The 23,999-nt window shown below is 37.5% G+C and overlaps 3 protein-coding genes across 8 annotated transcripts; all 3 read left to right on the top strand.

Annotated features, from left to right (window-relative positions):
* The first annotated feature begins 8,068 nt into the window (after positions 1-8,068).
* Positions 8,069-9,878, top strand: LOC133727531 (UDP-glycosyltransferase 91A1-like). Its single transcript, XM_062155126.1, has one exon. The coding sequence runs from the start codon at positions 8,237-8,239 to the stop codon at positions 9,662-9,664; it is 1,428 nt and encodes a 475-aa protein (XP_062011110.1). The 5' UTR covers positions 8,069-8,236; the 3' UTR covers positions 9,665-9,878.
* Positions 9,879-11,315: 1,437 nt separating this feature from the next.
* On the top strand, positions 11,316-17,344 carry LOC133723077 (uncharacterized). Of its 6 annotated transcripts, XM_062149929.1 has the most exons (6): positions 14,139-14,437; positions 14,549-14,637; positions 15,418-15,825; positions 16,302-16,434; positions 16,559-16,935; positions 17,026-17,344. In XM_062149929.1, the coding sequence occupies exons 3-6, from the start codon at positions 15,647-15,649 to the stop codon at positions 17,141-17,143; spliced, it is 807 nt and encodes a 268-aa protein (XP_062005913.1). In that variant the 5' UTR covers positions 14,139-14,437; positions 14,549-14,637; positions 15,418-15,646; the 3' UTR covers positions 17,144-17,344. The 6 variants fall into 6 exon arrangements, with proteins under 6 accessions (XP_062005899.1, XP_062005909.1, XP_062005893.1 ...); XM_062149915.1 differs by lacking the exon at positions 15,418-15,825 and having other exon boundaries at positions 11,316-14,437; XM_062149925.1 differs by having other exon boundaries at positions 11,316-14,437; positions 16,559-17,344.
* A 1,924-nt stretch (positions 17,345-19,268) lies between these two features.
* On the top strand, positions 19,269-21,248 carry LOC133727530 (UDP-glycosyltransferase 91A1-like). Its single transcript, XM_062155125.1, has one exon. It carries the CDS (start codon positions 19,555-19,557, stop codon positions 21,010-21,012), a length of 1,458 nt encoding a protein of 485 aa, XP_062011109.1. The 5' UTR covers positions 19,269-19,554; the 3' UTR covers positions 21,013-21,248.
* The last annotated feature ends 2,751 nt before the right edge of the window (positions 21,249-23,999 follow it).

Here is a 23,999-nt window from a genome sequence, read left to right as displayed (position 1 = left end):
TCGAAATTTGGAGGCCATTTGATCACCCAAGCAATCCTTTTTTGCCTATGCAGAAGCTTGAAGTGAAGAGGGTGAGACAGAGAAATTGGGAAAGGAAGAGGATGTAGGGGAAGGTGATTCGATGGATCGGGGAAGAAGGAATCAAAGGTTTCGTGGTTCTCTCTAACTTTCAACTCAAGATCGGTATTATTTTTTTTTGAAATAAAACAAGATCGGTATTATAAAAATGATGAGAGAGGGAGTTGGGGTCGTGATGGTTAGAGAGTTTCTATTGAGACCTCCAAATTTGCTTATTTGACCCCTTATACTCTTTACACCTCTTTTGCGCTTTTAAATACAAATATTTGCTCACTAAACCTCCTTTTGAATTCCTCAAATAACCTTAGTTATATTATTCACATACAAAAAAATAAAATACTCATTATACCTCAATTCACTAACTACACCTCCATTCCTTTTTTTGTTTTTTGGCATGCAAACCTAAAAAATGCCCAAAATAAATTTCTAGAACTTTAAATCATGAATCAAACGGTCATAACACAGAAATTGATGAAGCAGTCATAAATCAACGGTTAGACATGATTCCTATGTTTCTAACCCTTATAAAAAATGAAAGGTTATTCAAAAATAAAAATGAAAGGTTACAAAAATTGATATAAAAAAAATAAAAATAAAAAATAACACGCAACTCATGAAGGTAGAAAAAAAAAAAAAATTAAAAACCACCGTCTCCCACCCAAAGTTCATCCTCCAACCAAACCTTAAACGAAGTCTAGACTAGGAACTCAATAAAAGTTTTGAAACAATTTCTTAGTCTTTAATTTGTGTTAAAACTAGGTAGAGAAGTTTGTAAATAAAATATGAGAGTTTCTATTGGAACCTCCAAATCTGCTCACTTGACCTCACTCTATTATGAATTATTAAATGACATATATAACCTACTATAAAATGACTATTAAGGACAATAATTATACCAAAAAAATGGTTATATTTATTTTCTCTAGACTTTCCAATTCAATAATATTAGATTGCATTCTTTATTATTTTCCCTATCTATTTTCATTTTTCAATTTCACTACATACTCATTAAAGCATTTATATATATATATATATATATATATATATATATATATATATATATATATATATATATATTAAGAAATAAAACTATGATTAAGATAACAAAATAAATAGTATTATGCCCTAAATCTAAATCTATCCATTATATTTGTAAAAAGAAGAAGAAGAAAAAAAAGAGCTAGCAAATAAAAATAAATAAATAAATATTTAAATAATTAATCATGAGGTACAGAAAATAGAGAAACATTAAGAAAAAATGATTAATCTTTTTTTTTTAAACAGCTAAAAAAGAAAAAGTAAATTAAAAAAAATCACATAATAGTTCATGTTATTTTTTATTTATTAATTTTTAAAACTCAATACCTTGTGTTTGATTTATTGGATAAGAGATTTATGTTGTCTGATTAAGGAATGGAGATGTAATTAAGATTTATAGAGTAATTAAATCATTGAAATGACTAAGTTTTTTATTATAAAGATCTTAGTTTGTTTGTAAATTAATTATATGAGTGAGGTTATTTGAGGAACTTTAGTGAGGTTTAATGAGTAAATTTAGTATTTGAAATTTTGATAGGAGGTGTAAAAAGCATAGAGGTCAAGTAAGTAAATTTGGAGGTTCCAATAGAAAAACAATATATACTAGTTGATTATAATTCATTGTCTATAATTGTCATTTTATAAGAGGATATATATGTAATTCATTAATTCAAAAGATATAGAGGTCAAATGAGCGAATTTGGAGGTCCCAATAGAAATCCTCTTTCAAATGTGGATGAGATGAAAGGGTGAGAAGAGAGAGAGAGATGAGGCTGCTGTATTTTATTAAGAAAATAATAAAATATTAAAATATAGTTAATTAATGTATTATTTTTAATTTTTTATAACAATTAACTATAGTTAACTTAAAGAGTTAACCAGGGTTGTGTTGAAAAAGTGAAAAACACGTGGCAAATTTTTATGGGGTGGTGGTAGTATCACTAGCTATCTTTGGTGAGCAAATTTGAATCCATGACAGGGGGCATCAATGAAGCATAATATCTTAGGTGTCATGCCATATAAGTAAATATAAATTTTATTTTTAATTCCACATAATATATCTTGTCACATCATACTATTGCAACATCAACTTTACAATTTTATATTTCCTTTTAGATGTTGGGGGTGAATCAGTGACATTAATGAATTTAATTAGGCGACGAAAAAAATATCAGCTATTAATTATGTATTAATTTAAGGAATATGTCTACAAATTTTTTGACCAATATTTTTCTTTATTTAATTAGATTATTTCCTATAATTTTTCTTTCCAAATAGCATTAATATATTGAATTAGGAGAAATGTGACAAGTAATAGGCATTCTTTCCACATATTGATTAATTTCATCCAAAAAAATAGCATTAATAATTGAATTTGGAAAATACGTATGTCCAAATTATATTTTTCTCAAAAAAATTCTTAACTCACCCCACCCTTATATATGTCAGTGAGAATTGAACTCTGACCTTTAGGGGGGTGTATTGTATATGGAATTAGTGGAACTTTAAAAGAAATCTATGGAATTTAAAAGTCTGGGTGTATTCAATATAGACTTTTAACAGTCCATGAAAGTCTTGGGGTATTCAATTAGGATTTTTAAAGACTTCATGAATTCCTCCAAAATCTAGGGGTATTCAATTAGGACTTTTAAAAACGAATAAAAGTACAGAGGTATTCAAAATATCATTCATACTTATGGAATTAGAAAATCATGGATAATCATGGACTTTATAGTGTTAATTATACATACCAAACTTCAATAATTTTCCAGCCTCCAGACCAAAGATTTGAAAAAGTCTATCAAAGTTTCCTCTTAAAAAAAAAAAAAAAGTCTATCAAAGTTCTTCTCTTTACGCACGAAGAAGTTGGTCCTTCATCGTCTCTCTTTCTTAATTTTTTGTTTTTTCTCTAATCTTTTATGATATCAACGTTTTTTGATACCCAACTTGTTCATTGTAGTTCTTGAATGTGATTTTTGTTTTGTTTTTTTTTTTTTTTAGTTGTGATACTTCAAACCCTAATAGCAATAAAAATGATTTATGAAATCCTAAAACCCAAATATTGTGGTCTACCCCTAAGACCTTGAATAGTGTTGCTATGACATACTAAACTTTATCTTATTAATTAATTATTCTCATTAATTTGAATTTATACTATGGTTCAAAGAAAGGTTGAACAATTGAATTTCAATTGATTGATTATATATCAAGACATTGACCAATATTTGCTACAATATATGTTAATCGGCGAAAACAAAATTGATGAGAATAATTAACCATAAACATCAAATGATCTATATTGCATATTTATGTTGTTGGAATATTAGGAATGAGAACAAACTCGCTAGACAGACTAACGATCATTCATTTGAGTCAATTTCTATTAGAAGATACTTGAGCATTGAAGAGACAACGAGTTATTATGTTGTTTTGTGTTTGGACTGCATTTGTTTTGTTTTTTTTGTTTTTATATTTTGTACATGTTAGGAAATCTGTAGAAGTCATTCATAATAAAGTATATAGATTTTCATGAATCAATAAAAGTCTGTTGCTAAAATCAATAGTTTTAAGAAATCCATAGCAGTCTATCAACTTTTTAAAGAGTCTGTGGACTTTTCAAAAAGTCTGTCATTTAAAAAAAGTCTGCACAAATCCAAATACAATACACCCCCCTTAGAATGTTGGAATTATAACTTACCAACAGGTCACAGTTCATCGGCTCACGAATGTCCAAATTAAGAGGTAAGAAAATATTTCATGTTAATAGCAGCCATTAATATCATCTACAATCTAAATATAAGGGGAAAAAATTATAAAATCAAATCTAACGTTTAAACTCTTGCCACAAAAAGAGAAAGGAAATTTTAAATACACAACCCTAAACTACTTAATACACATCCCTAATATTTTCAATTTCAATCAGATTTTATAGGCAGGTTAAATGACCACAACAGACGTCTACGTACGTATTAGAAGAAGAAAAAAGTCATATTTTCCTTATATAATTGTATATAGTAAGAGCAACTCCAACAGATTCCCAAAGTTATGTGCGAGACCTCTCTCCACTTAGGGTTTTGAGTCTAGCAGCGGCGCCACCATCCCGGCTGATGTCCGTCTTGCCTAGCGACGTTCGACGTCGGGATTTTGGTTTGGAGGACTGCGTCTCCCTAGGCAAGAAGAAGTCTGCTTTGAAATCAATTTCGGGTTCAGGCAAATCGATCTCTTCCTGGGTCGGGTCCTTTGCAGGTTTCCAGTGCAGAGGAATCGGGTCTCGGATCAGGTCTTTATCACCACCGGCACCATTTCGTTTTAGTGGGGCAGCTACTTGGTCTGCAAAGAGGAGGCACCTTCGAGTCGGAAGGCAAGGCGTGCATCTCTGGTGATCAAGGAAGCATCAAGGTCGACGCGTGTCGGTCCTTTGCCGGATTGATGGGGTGGTGGAACGGCAGGCCGCCGGAGGGATGGATGGCGGTAGAGGAAGCCTGGCCAATGGAGGCTAGGGCTGCTGTTGTCTCTGCTCGGGTATGGGCTTGGGCTTTTGGGCCTGGACTTGAATTTGGGTTGATGGGTTCTTCTCCATCTGCTCGGATTCGGGCTTGGTTTTTGAAGCTTGGGCTAGAGCTAAAGCTTGGGCTGGTTGAGTTTGTTGCAGTTGCTTCGGATAAGAAGAGCAAGACCAACCTGTTCCCGAGGTTGTTGGCTCCTGAAGAGGCCGAGGATGGTGCTGGTTCCAACCCAAAAGGGAAGGAGCTAGCAGTTTTCTAGGTCTCTGCTGTTAGACATCTGGTTACAAGCCTTCTAAAGTTGGAGTAATCTCTATGAGCTTTTTCTAAGATGTTTCTAGTTGTATTTGTACCACAATCGCGTGCTGACAGATTAGACTAGATGAATGAATTTTCCTTAGAATAGCGAGGTTGTCTTGCTTGCTTAGGCTTGCTATCCAGCGAGCGTCCCCTAGACTTTAATGAGTTGGGCGTTGACCAACCTTGTAGGCGTTGACTAGCCTTGCTCAGCGTTGACCAAACATTGACCGGCCCCGATGGGCGTTGACCAAGCACGTTCAGCGTTGACCGGACCTGATGGGCGTTGACCAACCTTGACTCGACGCCTACGGGTCGAAGTTCATGGTACGTGACGAAGCCTTTGTGTTGGCTTCCCACAGACGGCCCCAAATGTTAACGTTTGTGATCCGAGGGACCTCTAGTTAGCATATAGAATGAGAGAGAAAGAGAGCGAGACACAAGAAATATAGTGGTTCGTTTCCCGCCTTAGCGGGAAACTACGTCCACTTGAATGTTTAACTAGTGTGTTTGGGCCTTGCGGCCCAAGAGGATTACAAAGTGTGTAATGGGATGTTGGATAAGTGGGAGGAGGCATTCCTTTTATAGGTGAAAGAAGCCATCTCCTTTACATTTTCTCAGATGTGGGATGTAATAATCACTATTCTAGTGTAGAAAACCATATTGTGAGGGCAACTTGGCAAGGTCGGGAAGGTGGCTTCCCGGCGACGTATTTGCCACTTCCGGGTACCGTACCGTAGCTTGAACATAGGGCTACAAGATGCAAGTAGCGGTTGGGCCTCACCATGGCTTGTGGGTGTCCCAAAGAGGGTGTTACTTATGCTTGGTGATGTAGCAAAGTAGCTTGCTAGTAGAGGTATCTACAGAAACAACTACACCGTTGTAGCATGCAGAATTCTTACAACAGAGGAAACATAATTATGTTGTGTGATTAAATTGGTGAACTTGTCTTGGGAGGAAATTTTGAGTTCAGTGATGGCGGGATATCTGCCGCTAAATTTTGTGTCATTTAGACAACAGAACATGCATAATTGTGTTGTGTGATAGAACTCTGAAGAAAAAGTCATCAATTTGGTAGCATTCCCACAACAGAACTTCATTAACACCATTGTACAATAGAGTTCACGTTATCAGACGATGGTAAACTTTTAATCTCTTGTCTGATGGGTGTTGTGCGATGCAGTTTTTGTAGTAGTGGTAATGAACTTCTTTAACAGTTGTAGGTTTAAGTGTTTAACTTATTAGTTGAATTAATACTTGCATGACTGATACATTAGCTAGAAATGAACATTCGCATAAAGATGATCTAGTCTTGCTTTATACTTTGACACTTTGTATACGACTACATAGGTTGAAGTTCCTTTTATCTTTTCTTTGCAAAATTCCTATTTCATCCATTAATTATTAAGTATTATGGTTTAAGAATCTGTGAACATTTTGTCATGAGGTTGAATAATTGGAGAGGTTCAAACAGAAGCTTCACGTTGTGTTTCACAAGTAATTTAATATTCAACACGCAAGCATTAGTGGAGACTGGAGAGGTTTAGACAGATGCTTTTCTGGACATACCTAACAAGATCATGGAGCAATGTACTGATCAAATAGGCACTGTCAACTTGGTCGCTAGCGTCAGAATTTAGATCTAGCTACCATCTATAGAGACAAGAGTTAGGTATTGTCCGATTACCTACTATTCCCCGCTTACGTTCGATTTCTCCTTACTGAGACAAGATCTAGCGTCAGAATTTAGATCTACTATTCCCCGCTTACGTTCGATTTCTCCTTACTGAGACAAGATCTAGCGTCAGAATTTAGATCTACTATTCCCCGCTTACGTTCGATTTCTCCTTACTGAGACAAGATCTAGCGTCAGAATTTAGATCTACTATTCCCCGCTTACGTTCGATTTCTCCTTACTGATTTCTCTAGAGACAAGAGTTAGTCTCTGCCATAAGTAGGACTATCATTTGGTTTGGTAAATACTGAATCGACCGAATAACAATCGATGTTTTAGGGTTGGTAAACTGGCTTTTTTGGTAATTGAAAATTAACGAAAAAGTTTGTAGTTTTGATAAATATCTTCTAGTTTTTAATACACACACGTTTATTAAGAAATATAAGCAAAATATTTTTATAATAGTATTAACATTATAACTATTACTAGATTAATAGTACATATATATTTTAATGATAAGTCATATTATTGAATATATCGGTAAAAGATCTTGAGATCACTAGTTTTATTGAAAATGGATAAAACTCTATGTCATATGTGCAAAGAAGATTGAAAAATAAGTATAGATGAACACAAAATTTACAATAATTTATAAAATTGAAAAGAAAAAAAAAGCTAGTATGATTCTATCTAATTCATATTCTAAAGAAATACTTATTGTCAAGTTATTAATATCGAAAATTGTAATATCGAATTTGATAGAAATGATTAAATACAATTTTGATTTTGAAGTTAGTAATGTCTATAACTAATTCAAGCCGACTGACAACTCTAGCCATAAACTTCAAATGTTTGTATTGTCTGAAGGTTATAGTCTAGAGTCTCTAACCATCAATCAGTTTTGTAGTCTTAGATATTTGACTGTTAGGTAATCAACTGCCACAAGAACATAGACTATTGGGAAATTGACGGTGACAAGGAGCTTAATTAGAATGTCACCCAATGCCCAGAGTATAACTACAGTCCCACATTTGAGGAAACAAGTTAACTCTCAAACTTGAAATTTGAGCTCTAAAATGCATGTACATAAGAAAACTAAATCTCTCCATCTGAAAACAAAAGGCTGATTAATAGAAGCAGGAATGTAACACCAAGTAGTTGACAGAAGAAGGAATGTAACAAGAGGAAGCTAATGTATCTTACACAGGAAAAGAAATCTAGCACACATTAAGAAATTTGAGAAAATGCAGCAAAGGTACTACGTACCAAGTCATTATGTTGACCAATAATGGCATACGGTGTAAGGTCCTACTCACCTCTATTATTGTCTATTATCAATCTCTGGCAAATCCCAATCATAAATTTTTCCTTCCAGGGAGCACCAGAATCAGATCGTGGTTTTTTTTTTTTTTTTTGGGGGGTAAATAGTCTAATTTGGTACTGATCAAAGTCTAGAGCTACAGTATAGTTAAGTTGACGGACTTTGCTTTTCTTCCCCTGTGGTTTAGTAGTGTCAGATCCCAAGTCTAAGCTAATAAGACGGATATTTGGGAATATGATTAGCAGTGTCGCATCCATAAAGACTACACAACTATATAATCCAAGCAAGGGACCTGGTTTTCTGCATACTGAGTAGAAGAAAGCCATGGAGTCCATCAATGTCCACCCCACCATGCCCAACAATAACAAGGACATTAAGCTACACATAGCCATGTTCCCATGGCTAGCCTTTGGCCACATGATCCCATACCTCGAACTCGCCAAGTTGATCGCCGGAAAAGGCCACAAAATCTCATTCATCTCCACCCCAAGAAACATCGACCGCCTCCCGCCTCTCCCGCCAAAACTCTCCGCCCTAATCACCTTTGTGAAGCTTCCACTGCCCCAGAATCCGAACCTTCCAAAAGGTGCCGAGGCCACCGCGGACTTGCCCGAAGACCAGGTCCCCCATCTCAAGAATGCCTACGATTGTCTGGCCCAACCGATCTCCCAATTCCTCAAATCTACCAACCCCGATTGGCTTCTCTTTGACTTCGCGCCTTACTGGGTGCCGGAAATAGCCCAAACTCTCGGGATCCCGACCGCCTTCTTCAGCATTGTGATCGCCGCCGCAGTGACCTTCCTAGGGCCCACCTCGCCTGAAATACCTGCTGATGACCGTAAGTTACCAGAGGATTACGTAGTCCCGCCCAAGTGGGTGCCATTCCCGGCCACCGTGGCGTTGCGATTTTTTGAGGTGCTTCGGCTCTATAAAGCAATATCCGGAGACGAAACAAACGTCTCGGTCGTGTATCGGTTCATGGAGACACTGCGAGGCTGCGACTTGATCGCTGTAAGAAGCTGTGCAGAGTTCGAATCGGAATGGTTGAGCCTTCTACAAGTCATACACGGAAAACCTGTTCTGCCGGTTGGTGTACTCTCCACTACGCCGAAAGCCGACGACGAAAATGAAACGTGGCGGTCAATAAAGGACTGGTTGGACCGGCAGAGCAAAAACACGGTGGTGTACGTGGCTTTCGGAACGGAAGCAATGCCGAGTCAAGAGGAAGCAACGGAAATAGCCCTAGGTTTGGAGAAGTCCGGTTTGCCCTTCTTTTGGGTGCTGAGAACCAAACACGGCGATGATGCGGTAAAGTTGCCGGAGGGTTTCGAAGAGAGAAATGTAGGGAGGGGAGTGGTGTGCAGGAGTTGGGCCCCACAGCTGAAGATACTGGCTCACGACTCGGTGGGCGTGTTTCTGAGTCATTCGGGTTGGAGCTCAGTTGTGGAGGCGTTGACTTTTGGTAGACCGCTGGTGTTGTTACCCATGTCGAATGACCAGGGGCTGAATGCGAGGTATTTCGGGGAGAAAAAGGTCGGATTTGAGTTGCCGAGGGACGAGCAAGACGGGTCGTTTACGAGTGAGGCGGTGGCGGAGTCGCTGAGGATGGTGATGGAGAAGGAGGAGGGGAGGGTTTACAGGGACAAGGCCCAGGAGTTGAAGCCGTTGTTTGGAGACAGGGAGAGGCAAAATGTGTACGTGGATAAGTTTTTGGAGTACCTTACAACCCACAGAGGATGTAAAACGACATGAAGGGCACGTTAATGCATGATTCAAACCCATGCAATGGTCACGTACTTCTTTGATCTCTTTTAATTCTGGGATTTCTATGTTTCTTTTTGGATTTGAACCTGTTTTTCACTATTGTTGTGTGAGATTTTGTTGTTGTTGTTAAATGTTAACCATTAAGCAGATGAGTGTGGAAATACCAATAATTAAGTTCATGGGATACTATTCATTCTTTCGTTCTTGGATTGTATGCCAAATTTTTGCAGATAAACTGTTTTCCTTTGCTTATACTTCTTTGATCGATATACGGTCTTATATCGAGTCAAACACTTCACATTTGTTGTTTTGGTCCTGGGTATGTTTACTTCCCTAGTGTGGTGAAGAGGATACAAGTGAGAGTTTAGGCGGCGCTCTAGGGGAGAGTTTTAAAAACAAAATTCCACAGGCAAGACCAATGCAAAGGTTGAGACGTACAGTTGGTATATTGTAGCGGACTAGCGGGTAGGACCGTAGGATAGGGATCCTGCGTACTAATTTAATAATGTTTGGATTTTCAATTTTTGTGATGAGTTCGAAAAAGACTTTCACGTTCAAAGTTGTATTACCCTCATCCTACTAAAAATTAGCAAATAGATCGATATCATACTGAACACTCCAACTATGTCCAATGAGTTCAACATTTTTCAACTCACTCCAACATTAAGTTATGTCCTGAATTGCCTCATTTATGATGAGGGTGGCGTCTTTATATAATGGTGATGGATGCCCTATTATACAAGGGGGCTAGCTATGGAATACTTATTATAAGTATGTCATCACATCTAGTCATACGGTGAAGAGCTCTTTATAGATGTATAGCTCCTTTATACATCCATACATTAATTTGGTATCGTCATAAATATTCCATCTAAATTAGACCACGTCAATATCGAATATCTAGGAAGCCGGTTGTAACAAATATGAAATAATTTTCTTAGAGCTTTCAAAGTGGGTTTTACCTACTATTGCACTAATCAGTGTGAACCTAATACAATTTACTATCAATTTTAGGAATTATAATTTTTTTAGTAAATTTTAGGAATTATAATATTCAATTCTAATTAAAATATATTTATATCTAGCAAAAATTCTCAATTTATTGAAAAATAAAAGTGATATACGAAACAAAAACATAGATCTCTCGATCCAATACACAGAAGAATAGAGAGATCAAACAAAAGAACAAAATCTAGTATGAAGATTAAACCTGTGCAATAAGTAGAACTTGTTGACAACATAAGAAAATTCTAAACAATAAAACACAAAAAAAAAAAAAAAAAAAATACATAAACAGAAAGAGAGATTGCAGCCCAGATCCAACTTCAAAACGTCGCGAAAATGCCACCATCCCAGCTGTTAGAATATATTGCAAAAGTCAAATCAGGGATTTCCTTTTTTACCTTTAGGTTATTAGAGTGTTACACATTATTACATGGTTATTAGGTTGTTACACATAGTGTAGGTTGTTACACACAGTGTATGCATGTGCTGCAGCTCTTCTTGACATGTGACTAGAAGATAGTGGTCTCTGTTACTTAGTTGGTTAATTGGGCTTCCTATATATACCTTGACCTATTCTCATTGTAACTAAGCTAGTCAATTACGTTTCATATATACAGAGGGTTTCTCTTTTCTCTCTCTCTTTTCTCTCAGTTTCTTCAAGCTTGCTCTAAGCTTTCATGGTATCACGAGCCAGGTTGCGACCTCGGGTTTGTTCTTCGAGCTCCATCGTGCTCCTTCAGCTTAGCTTCGTGTTCAATTTCACTTTCTCTGTGTTCGATCTTTGGATTTGCTACAGAGATAAGTGCATCCCTCTCTCAAGACTCTATCTTCATGTTCTTGAAATTTACTGAGAAATTTACAGAAATTGATTAGCTTCGAAGCTTTGTTATCATATACATTTTGTTCGATTTTGATTTGGCACAAGATACAATAGTTGATTCATAAGAAATTCTGAGCATTTGATACTTTGAAACCCTAGAATTTTGGGGATTGTAGTTCAGAAGTTCTCTTTGTCATGGTTTGTGGTTTCTTTTAGAATCTAGTTGTTGATCGATGAAAAATTGGTGAAAGAACGAAGTATACTTTGATGTACATCATCTGGAAGAAATGAGCTTTGAAGATTTCTGAGTCTCTTTCAGGTTGCCTTGCATCATGGATACCAATACAATGTTACAAAATTGTCTACTATCCAATTTCTACAATCTCATTACAGTTCAGTTAGATGACTCTAACTATGTAACATGGAAATTTCTGGTAGAGACATTGTTAAAAGGTTGTGGCCTAATGAGATATGTCGATGGATCAGTCCCTTGTCCTTCAGAACGCGTGATTATGGAAGAAAATGGGGTTGCATCTGATATAGAAAAGGAGTACATGAATTGGGTGCAAATTGATTCTGCCATTATGTCGATACTTGCTTCTACTCTATCCAGTGATGCTCTCTGCTTCATTATTGGAAGTAAGTCTTCTAAGGAAATGTGGTGTCGACTTAAGGAGAAATATGTTGATGATTCACGGTATAACATCATGAATCTCAAAAACTCCTTATACAACATCCAAAAAGGCTCAGACTCTATTGATAGGTACTTACTTCGAGTCAAGTCAATATGTGATCAGCTTGCTACAATGGGAGTTTATATGGATGATGAGGACATGGTAGTCTCGATTCTCCATGGTTTGCCCTCAGAGTTTGCTACCATAAAAGCTGTAATAAGAATCAAAACACTAAGCTCCCCTGTTTCAATGAGAGAATTAAGATCTCTTTTGCTCATTGCTGAAGATGAGATTGAACAAACTGTGAAGTCTATCTATGCTCCTGCAAGTATTCCTTTGTCACCTCTGGCTGCTATGGCTGCACAAAATAATCTTGTCAACTCATCTCAGAAAATGCAATATGGGATATCAAATGCAGGAGCACCACCCAATGCATTCTTTCCATCTCCATATGTTGGTAATTGTTTTGTGTCATCTACTTCACATACTACTGCACCTATTATTGGTTTGATGCCCTCATTGTCTATCAGTAATGGTGCAGTTAATGGGGCATTCAATGGTACTCGACAACTACAATCACAAGTACACAATGTTGCATATGGTGATGGTTATTTTCAGCACAATGGAGGTTTTTCACAACAGCAAAGTAGTGGTGGTTTTCAGCAAAACAATGCCCTTCAATCTATTGGTAACCTATCATACAGTGGATCTAAATCTCAAGGTCAAGCTCAACATGATGTCAAGTTTAGTAAAGGCTGCTCAAAATCAAAAGGTGGTGTGTCTCAACACAATGTGAGTTCTTATCATAAGTCAAGAAACTCTAACTCAGGTGATGGATTTTATATGCATATTCTACCAATTCTTGTTCCCCCTGAAAAACCTGTTGCACATGTGAGTATTCCACAACAAAACGATAAAAGTGAGCCAAGTAGTTCTATTATGGGTGCTACTGCTACTACACCAGGAGAGATTTTGGTAGGAACAGGTTTTGAGAAAATGAAGGATGAACTTGGAGTAAATGTCATATTGGCTGCTAAGACAGGAAATGAAGGTACAATGAAACGATATGAAGAACTTGAAGTTTCCTCTATTCTTAACACTACAAATGGTCCTGCTACTATCGATAGTGTGATTAATTCGAGGAAGGGAAATATCAGCAAAGGTGATGATTTTCATATTGTTTCCAGTAGTGATCAAATGAAGCATTTTACTTCACTGTCTGGAAGCATGAGACCAATGGTTAGAGTCAAGCAAGTTGAGCAACAGTTAATAGAAAGCCAAATGGATTTGGCCAACACTGGCAACTTGGTATCTCAGGCAATGGAGCTCCAGAAAGTCAAAATTATGATGAATTGTAGGAGAGCTTGTCAATCAATGGAGTTATGGCCATCACTTCCTCTTCTTCATCCTGGTTGAAACAAACATTACTTGCTGGCTTGCTGCCTTTCTCTAGTTTTCTCGAAAGCTTCTTTTACAAATATGATGGTGCTAAGGAGGGGTATTACAACCTACTTGTCACTAGAGACAAGGTTAAAGATGGTTCTATCCGGTTGCAGTTTGTCTCCACTCATGATCAACTTGCTGATTTGTTTACCAAAGGCCTATGCTCCCCTCAGCATGTCTACCTCTGCCATCACCTCATGTTGGGTCCTCTCCATCTGTCACCTCTCTGTTCTTCATCAGTTCAACTAGTCCAGCTTGATGACCCGCCTCCCCATCAAGCTGAGGAGGGGTGTTAGAATATATTGCAAAAGTCAAATCAGGGATTTCCTTTTTTACCTTTAGGTTATTAGAGTGTTACACATTATTACATGGTTATTAGGTTGTTACACATAGTGTAAGTTGTTACACACAGTGTATGCATGTGCTGCAGCTCTTCTTAACATGTGACTAGAAGATAGTGGTCTCTGTTACTTAGTTGGTTAATTGGGCTTCCTATATATACCTTGACCTATTCTCATTGTAACTAAGCTAGTCAATTACGTCTCATATATACAGAGGGTTTCTCTTTTCTCTCTCTCTTTTCTCTCAGTTTCTTCAAGCTTGCTCTAAGCTTTCACCAGCCACCCAACAGATCCAGCCTAACACAGGCAGGATCTCCAACAAAACAGCCCCTAAGATTTACCAACTGAGATTAGATTACTAAATAGCCCCTGCCGTTAAGGAGGCATTCCAGAATTGAGAGCAAACGTAATGGCATATGGTCTGACTCTGCCGACGAATCCCAATCATAACTTTTTCCTTTCCAGGGAGCTGATCGCGGTACTTTTTAGACAATTCCAATTCCAATTCCAATTCCTCTCTTCTTCTTCTTCTTCTTCTTCTTCGCTCGCCGTTTCCAAGCTCAATCCCACCTCTTGTTCTTGGCTTCAGATTTGCAGTTGCATGCTGATGACGTGTACTTCACTCTCCAGAATTCTTCCGCAGAAGGAGTTCAGGTTCAACAGCGCGACGCGTCCAAGGTATATGCTCTTTCTGGGTTTTGATATTTGTTTATTCGATTGAGTATCGGAAATCGGTTAATCGTTCTAGACACATTTAAGCATTTGTTATGGTTGGAATGACAGTAGGAAGCAAATGAGGAATTCAATTATGTTATATCTGAAGAATTGACATTTTTTTTTTTGTTTGGTTTCGGGTACTATTCTGGTTGATTTCAAGTTGTAAACTTTTGGGAATTGGGTTGTAAAACAACTAATAATGCACCTAATGGTGTTGGATAATAAAATGGATTCTGGAATCTAATATCCTATGTGAAACTAGTGAATTGAATTGAACTAATGAATTCTTGTCAATAGATGTGATGACTTTTAACTTTCGGGTTCTAAATGATTCGTAAGGACTAGGAGTGAAATCAGGGGAGTGGTGGGAGGAATCCCAGCAAAAACTTAAGCATAAAAGCTGGGGAGAGTTGCGATATGATTTTTATTTAATGTTCGTGCTGGGGAGCGTAGGGCTAGCAAACCGCTTAGGTTGTCATCAGCAGACCGAGAATCAGAGAAACGTACTCCAGAGGAGATGTCTGCTTATCTTAAGCTTGCTGTGAAGCATAAGAAAAGGTGGTTAGCATTCAAACAAGATCAGTATGTGGGATGTGGAAACCCCCTCCTAGAAAATGCATCACAGAATGCACATTCTGTTTTAGATGGTAGTAGTTCAATTGATCATGAAGCATCTTTTTTTCCAGAAACAATGTTTATGTTCAACTGTGTTCCTGATAGTGCACTTCCACCTATGAATAGAGTGCAAGACGTCCAAAAAGTTGGATTTTATGGAGTTCTTGATACGTTACCTCAAGCTATGACTAGGAGTCCCGTTATGCTTGAGAGGCTTGTATAAGACCTGAATACCTTAGCGTTGATCAAGGAGGAAGCTTACATCGTGGAAAGAATGGGTCTGCAGGGACCAAAAGTTGTCTTACTCATGAGCAAGCGGCACAGTTATCTCAAAAGGTAATAGCCCGGATGCCGGATGCTGACATATGTGGGATTTGAAGGTTCCTCAGAAGTTCCAATTGAAGTTTTCTCTCAGTTGCTAAGCTGTCATATCTGTAAATTGGGTAGCAGCTTGAAAGTTCTTACTGATAGTTACAGAAAGCAGTGTTCAGCAATTGAACTATTGAAGATGTTCCTTCAAACAGTGGGATATAGGTAAGCTAATAGTAGACTATCTCCGTATAAATTATTGTTGCATGGCCTCAGAATTGCTGATTACATGAACACTTACCAGCTCATGTGGGATAGTTATATTGGTTGTCACATTTTGCTCCATTGCTCTTGGGGCCAAATTTACTCATTTACTGCTTCGCGACAGAGTAAGGGCTCCAAGAGGGTGTGTGTTGGGTTGGAACTAATGTCTAGGAGACTGAATATAACAAACCTATATTACCTTACAAGCTGTCCTTAAATTTTGTGAGGCCAATTTAAAAATTACTAGTCTGTGACCCTCACAGAGATGATTTTTGGATATTATGTTTTGACTCCTAATTGTATAACTTCACTTCCATAACATTATACAGTGGTTGTGCCTGTGTGTTCATTTCTAATTAGGAAGATCTAATATAATGCAGGATTCTAAGAATCCATCACTAACACATCTCGTCACATTTTTTTTTCCATATCACCAGTAATTTTGGCCCTCTGGCTGATCAAGTCAAGGATGGCTCCAGGAATTTCCATCCACAAGGTCAGCAGCAAATTCATGGAATGCAGTCACAGTTGCAGCCACAGCACCAGAATCCTATTCGACTACCCCAACAAGTAATTATCCCTTCAATTAATTGATAACATTTTTATAGTAATTCTTGTATATCCATGGATAGTTGATTGTTATTTTTGGGACTGTATTACATATCTCCTCATACAGTTTCACAAATCGCTATAGATATCGAGACAAATGCATCCACAGATGCAGCAAATGCAGCAGATTCAGCAAATGCAGCAAATTGCCCAATCCAAGAATGTGCCATTTCAGCAACAACAGCAGATAGAAAGAATGCGAAGACTTCAACCATCTATTCCTCGTGCTGGTATGGACATGGTACAGGACAGACCAATGGTCCAGGTCAAGATTGAAGCTCCATCAGAGTTACCCATGGATAGTAATGCCTTCAACAATTTCAATAACAGACATCCCCAATTGCAGTTCAGACAGCAGCAAATTCCTGCAATGTCGAATCCTACAATGCAAAATGTCCCTGCTCAGTCAGGGAATCAGTTTAGACAGATGCCTTCTTCACAAATTGCACAAATTCAATCACAGTAAGGAAAATCTGATGGAAGAAATAAAGTTCCTGAACCTTCATGTGAATGACGATTCACTGAAACTCTAGAACTCTCTCATGCGTGCAGGAACGCTGGTGTTCTTAGAGCTCGACCAGTGAAGGTTGAAGATTTCCAGGAATTAATGGGGGGACATGCTTCATCAAAGCATGATTCAGACGAAAATACGCTGACCTCCCCAAAATAGCTCCCCTCATCAAGTAAATAACTTGCCACTGTCTGAACAGTCGGTACACACTCCCCGCATCTGTGCATGCTACATGTTCTGACCTTCTTAATTATGTCTTACATATGTTGTAAAAGCATGTTTGCAATGTATACTAACCCGTGCTTGGTGTAATGATAGTTTGATAACAGTAATGAACTTCTTTAACAGTTGTAGGTTTAAGTGTTTAACTTATTAGTTGAATTAATACTTGCATGACTGATACATTAGCTAGAAATGAACATTCTCATAAAGATTATCTAGTCTTGCTTTATACTTTATATACCACTACATAGGTTGAAAGTTAGCTAAATTCCTGTTTCACCCATTTATAAAGTTTTATGGTTTAAGAATCTGTGAACATTTTGTCATGAGGTTGAATAATTGGAGAGGTACACACAGATGCTTCACGTTGTGTTTCACACGTAATTTAATATTCAACACTCAAACATTAGTGGAGACTGGAGAGGTTCAGACAGATGCTTTTCTGGACATACCTAACAAGATCATGGAGCAATGTACTGATCAAATAGGCACTGTCAACTTGGTAGCGATTTAGATCTAGCTCCCATCTTTATATCAATCATATCCCCTCACCAAACTTTTCTATCAAGTGGCAAGTGTTAAATTTCTTTCATTTGTATAAACTAGATATCCGCCTCTATGTTAGAGTGCTATTGCAATGAAAATTGGACTGAAATTCCCCGCTTACGCTCGATTTCTCCTTACTGATTTCTCTAGAGACAAGAGTTAGTCTCTGCCATAAGTAGGACTATCATTTGGTTTGGTAAATACTGAATCGACCGAATAACAATCGATGTTTTAGGGTTGGTAAACTGGCTTTTTTGGTAATTGAAAATTAACGAAAAAGTTTGTAGTTTTGATAAATATCTTCTAGTTTTTAATACACACACGTGTATTAAGAAATACTAGATACCAAACACACCCTATGGGTGTGGATAAACTACGTAGACAGTTATTTAACAAAATGTGGAGAAAACTGCTCCACCTTTTTTTGTTTTTATTTTTATTTTTTGTTAAATTTCTTTATATTTTCTTTTATTTTGTGAATTGGCTTTTTTATCCTTCTCGAATATTTCAGTTCAAAGGTTTTTTAATATTTGAGGGCTAATTTGGTAAAATATTTCTGTTTTGGTTGACAAGCTCTCTTTTCTTAATAATAGTATAGATAAGCAAAATATTTTTATAATAGTATTAACATTATAACTATTACTAGATTAATAGTACATATATATTTTAATGATAAGTCATATTATTGAATATATCGGTAAAAGATCTTGAGATCACTAGTTTTTAATGAAAATGGGTAAAACTCTATGTCATATGTGCAAAGAAGATTGAAAAATAAGTATAGATGAACACAAAATTTACAATAATTTATAAAATTGAAAAAAAAAAAAACTAGTATGATTCTATCTAATTCATATTCTAAAGAAATACTTATTGTTAAGTTATTAATATCGAAAATTGAAATACCGAATTTGATAGAAATAATTAAATACAATTTTGATTTTGAAGTTAGTAATGTCTATAACTAATTCAAGTCGACCGACAACTCAGGGTATAAACTTCAAATGTTTGTGTTGTCTGAAGGTTATAGTCTAGAGTCTCTAACCATCAATCAGTTTTGTAGTCTTAGATATTTGACTGTTAGGTAATCAACTGCCACAAGAACATAGACTATTGGGGAAAATTGACGGTGACAAGGAGCTTAGAATGTCACCCAATGCCCAGAGTATAACTACAGTCCCACATTTGAGGAAACAAGTTAACTCTCAAACTTAAAATTTGAGCTCTAAAATCATGTACATAAGAAAACTAAATCTCTCTATCTGAAAACAAAAGCAGGAATGTAACACCAAGTAGTTGACAGAAGTAGGAATGTAACAAGAGGAAGCTGATGTGTCTAAAACAGGAAAAGAATTCTAGCACACATTAAGAAATTTGAGAAAATGCAGTAAGGTACTACCAAGTCATTATGTCGACCAATAATGGCATATGGTGTAAGGTCCTACTCACCTCTATTATTGTCTATTATCAATCTCTGGCAAATCCCAATCATAACTTTTTCCTTCCAGGGAGCACCAGAATCAGATCGTGTTTTTTTTTTTTTTTTTTGGGTAAATATTCTAATTTGGTACTGATCAAAGTCTAGAGCTACAGTATAGTTAAGTTGACAAATACTTAGTCTATATATACTGGACTTTGCTTTTCTTCCCCTGTGGTTTAGTAGTGTCAGATCCCAAGTCTAAGCTAATAAGACGGAGATTTGGGAATATGATTAGCAGTGTCGCATCCATAATATAAAGACTACACAACTATATAATCCAAGCAAGCGACCTGGTTTTCTGCATACTGAGTAGAAGAAAGCCATGGAGTCCATCACTGTCCACCCCATGGAGTCCATCAATGTCCACCCCACCATGCCCAACAATAACAAGGACATTAAGCTACACATAACCATGTTCCCATGGCTAGCCTTTGGCCACATGATCCCATACCTCGAACTCGCCAAGTTGATCGCCGGAAAAGGCCACAAAATCTCATTCATCTCCACCCCAAGAAACATCGACCGCCTCCCGCCTCTCCCGCCAAAACTCTCCGCCCTAATCACCTTTGTGAAGCTTCCACTGCCCCAGAATCCGAACCTTCCAGAAGGTGCCGAGGCCACCGCGGACTTGCCCGAAGACCAGGTCCCCCATCTCAAGAATGCCTACGATTGTCTGGCCCAACCGATCTCCCAATTCCTCAAATCTACCAACCCCGATTGGCTTCTCTTTGACTTCGCGCCTTACTGGGTGCCAGAAATAGCCCAAACTCTCGGGATCCCGACCGCCTTCTTCAGCATTGTGATCGCCGCCGCAGTGACCTTCCTAGGGCCCACCTCGCCTGAAATACCCGCTGATGACCGTAAATTACCAGAGGATTACGTAGTCCCGCCCAAGTGGGTGCCATTCCCGGCCACCGTGGCGTGGCGATTTTTTGAGGTGCTTCGGCTCTTTAAAGCAATATCCGGAGACGAAACAAACGTCTCGGTCGTGTATCGGTTCATGGAGACACTGCGAGGCTGCGACTTGATCGCTGTAAGAAGCTGTGCAGAGTTCGAATCAGAATGGTTGAGCCTTCTACAAGTCATACACGGAAAACCTGTTCTGCCGGTTGGTGTACTCTCCACTACGCCGAAAGCCGACGACGAAAATGAAACGTGGCGGTCAATAAAGGACTGGTTGGACCGGCAGAGCAAAAACACGGTGGTGTACGTGGCTTTCGGAACAGAAGCAATGCCGAGTCAAGAGGAAGCAACGGAAATAGCCCTAGGTTTGGAGAAGTCCGGTTTGCCCTTCTTTTGGGTGCTGAGAACCAAACACGGCGAGGAAGCGGTTAAGTTGCCGGAGAGTTTCGAGGAGAGAAATGAAGAGCGGGGAGTGGTGTGCAGGAGTTGGGCCCCACAGCTGAAGATACTGGCTCACGACTCGGTGGGCGTGTTTCTGAGTCATTCGGGTTGGAGCTCGGTGGTGGAGGCGTTGACTTTTGGTAGACCGATGGTGTTGTTACCCATGTCAAATGACCAGGGGTTGAATGCGAGGTATTTCGGGGAGAAGAAGGTCGGATATGAGTTGCCGAGGGACGAGCAAGACGGGTCGTTTACGGGTAAGGCGGTGGCGGAGTCGCTGAGGATGGTGATAGAGAAGGAGGAGGGGAGGGTTTATAGGGACAAGGCCAAGGAGTTGAAGCCGTTGTTTGGAGACAGGGAGAGGCAAAACGAGTACGTGGACAAGTTTTTGGAGTACCTCACAACCCACAAAGGATATCCTATCCTTTCAGCATGAAGGCACGTTACTGCATGATTCAAACTCAAGCAATGGTCACACACTTGTTTGATCTCTCTCTTAATTATGATATTTTTATTTCTTTTTGGATGAACCTGTTTTTCACTACTATCGATCGTGTGAGATTTTTTTTTGTTTTTGGGTTAAGTTTTAAGCAGCAGTGAGTGTGGAAGTACTAATAATCAAGTTCGTGGGATATATACTTCATTTCTTTCCTTCTTCGAGTACTTTATGGCCTCATAATTAAGTTTTTTCATATAAACTCTTTTCCGTTTTCCATATACTTCTATGATATATGGCCTTATATCGAGTCAAATGCAGCTAGCTATAGAGCAATTAATTTCTCAGATAATGCGTTTTTGGCGAATCTGAGTGACCACGCTCAGTATCTTTTAAATATCTTCTCAATAAACCAATAAGAATACTACCAGACCAGTGTACTGTGTTAGAGATTCAATTATACATGGGATGGGAACCTTGCACCAAACGAAATTAGAAGAAATGGAGAAATTGATCTTTAGATGACTAGTGCACAAGTCAATACGGTGAAATGAAATTGGTCGAGAATGACCCTGAAAAAATGGCATGTGAGATGTCACATGATTTTTTTATCGGATGAATACACCGGTGAACTAAAGTGATAGTCGGAGTTAAATTTGAGTGATTAAAGTGAAATTTTATAAATATAAGTGATCAAAGTGTCAATCAAGTGAAAATTGAGTGACTAAGCTGTATTTTTTCTTTGTTTTTATGGGTTTTGCACCGTATTGGTCAAGAGCAGCATGAAGAGAGGTTAGAGAGCAGCTGAAAAATTATGAAGAAAGGGTAAGAAAAGTGTGTGCGGAAAATGGAGGAACTTGTGGATTGGGCCCCTAAATTTCGGTCCACTTTACACAGTGATGACTAATCAGATTAAAGCCCCAACTTCATAGTTAACTTAACTGGGTGAAACATATTCTTAAAAAACATTTGCAGTACTACTAAAATTTGTATGTAGATCCTTTCCAAAAAAACAAAAAAAGTTCACTCTACATCTTAATTTTTTTGTAAATATTCCGTTGTTGCCCTTGTGCATGTAAAATATCTAAAAAGCAATCAATAAAAAAAAAATTGAACAAATCAACTGATAATTAGTTATTCAACACTAGAACTGCAGTAGCCATAACCAACGCACGCAGGCGTACCTCTGTCAATGTGGCCAGGGGTGGAGGACGCAATCAATTCCTTGGCCTATGAGGTCGAGTTGTTTGAGGTGCATGTCAACTTGTCAAGCATGGTATGTGAATGGTTGCTATGGAGGCATTTCTATCATATATAGCCATGCCCAAAAGCTCCAAAGAAACTTGATGGTATCATTGTTAATTGCATCCATCATCCTCAATAATGGAGGTCTGGATGATTGTCACAATTAATAGAGGATTTTAATAACTCTAATTCACTATCATCTTCCTACTTATGTAATCTTCCATAATTAATAGTGAGTGGCGATGATGTACACAAGGATGGTCTTAAGCGTCAATGCTTGTCAGTTCAGTGGCTCTGATTTAGGGTTGGATAGGTGTAGGAGTTTTTACATCTTGTTTTTTTTTTACTTTTTTTTTTTAATTAGTTTTTTTGGTTTTACTTTTGATAGCTCTGCTATATCAGTCTGCTTTGTGCATTGAGATGTAATATGAGAAATTTTTGAATTCCTCTACCTTGACCGCTAGAGGTCGTTATATCAATGGAACCTGATTCCGTTCCCCTAAAAAAAAAAAAAAATTATTGAGCGAAAGACTTCAACTATATTAGTTGTGAGGAACGCTCTAGAGCTAACCAATTAACTTCATATTGAGAAGCAATCATCTTTTAGACCAACTTTTAGGTCATATATCGGCATCTCCACAATTCAGTTTTTAGATCTCTATGAGTATATCACTTCTGCAAATTTTCAGCTAAATTGATGATTCTTTGGGTACCTAACTAGATCAAATCTATGGACAAACCAAATCTGTCCAACCTGAACAGTTCATGTTCATAAATAGTAAATGACGATTATGAATACCCAAACGATCATCATTTTGGCTGAAAATTTGCATCAGTGATATACTCATAGGGACCTAAAAATTGAAAGCTTAAGATACCGATATGTGACCTAAAAGTTGGCCTAAAAGATGGTTAGCTCTAGAGCGCTCCTCTATATAATAATATTTGTTCAATATTTCCTTTTGAAAAAAAAATATATATATATATATATATATATATATATATATATATATATATATATATATATATAAGGAAAAAATATAGTTTTAGTCACTCAACTTTCGCTTGATTGACACTTTGGTCACTCATGTTTATGAAATCTCACTTTAGTCACTCAACTTTAACTCCGACTATCACTTTAATCCGCCAGTGAATTTTTCGGATAAAAAAAGTCACATAACACCTCACATGCCATTTTTTAAGAGTTATTTTCGTCCTATAATTTTAGAAAATTTCAACCTATATTCAAACCAAATGTCTCACATCTCTTCAACATCTTAAAATAACCCTTAAAAAATGGCATGTGAGGCATCATGTGACTTTTTTTATTGGAAAAATTTACCGGCGGACTAAAGTGATAGTCGAAGTTAAAGTTGAGTAACTAAAGTGAGATTTTATAAACATGAGTGATCAAAGTGTCAATCAAGCGAAAGTTGAGTGACTAAAACTGTATTTTTTCCTATATATAATTTGACCAAATCAACATCCTTTTTTTTTATTAGGGGTTTGGGATCATGTTTTATTAATAAAAAATCAACGATCTTACAAGGTCAATCTAGAAGGATCCGAAAATCATTCATAATACAAATCGATGCGCAATTATTCAAAGCAAAAAACAAAAGCAAAAGTAAAACAAAAAAAAAATAAAACGCAATCTTACACAGCCTACAAAAAGCAACTATCATGAAAGCATTGACGCCTAAATAGAGTTTTTTGGTGTACATCTCCGCGACCATCACAGC

The sequence above is a fragment of the Rosa rugosa genome, chromosome 1, assembly GCF_958449725.1.
Source record: "Rosa rugosa chromosome 1, drRosRugo1.1, whole genome shotgun sequence".
Classification (NCBI taxonomy): Eukaryota; Viridiplantae; Streptophyta; class Magnoliopsida; order Rosales; family Rosaceae; genus Rosa; species Rosa rugosa.
This window is presented reverse-complemented; position numbering and strand designations above follow the sequence as displayed.

Excerpts from the sequence above, each read along its gene's own strand:
- LOC133727531 (XM_062155126.1), top strand. The coding sequence starts at position 8,237 with ATGGAGTCCATCAATGTCCACCCCACCATGCCCAACAATAACAAGGAC.
- LOC133723077 (XM_062149915.1), top strand. The coding sequence starts at position 11,834 with ATGGATACCAATACAATGTTACAAAATTGTCTACTATCCAATTTCTAC.
- LOC133727530 (XM_062155125.1), top strand. The coding sequence starts at position 19,555 with ATGGAGTCCATCACTGTCCACCCCATGGAGTCCATCAATGTCCACCCC.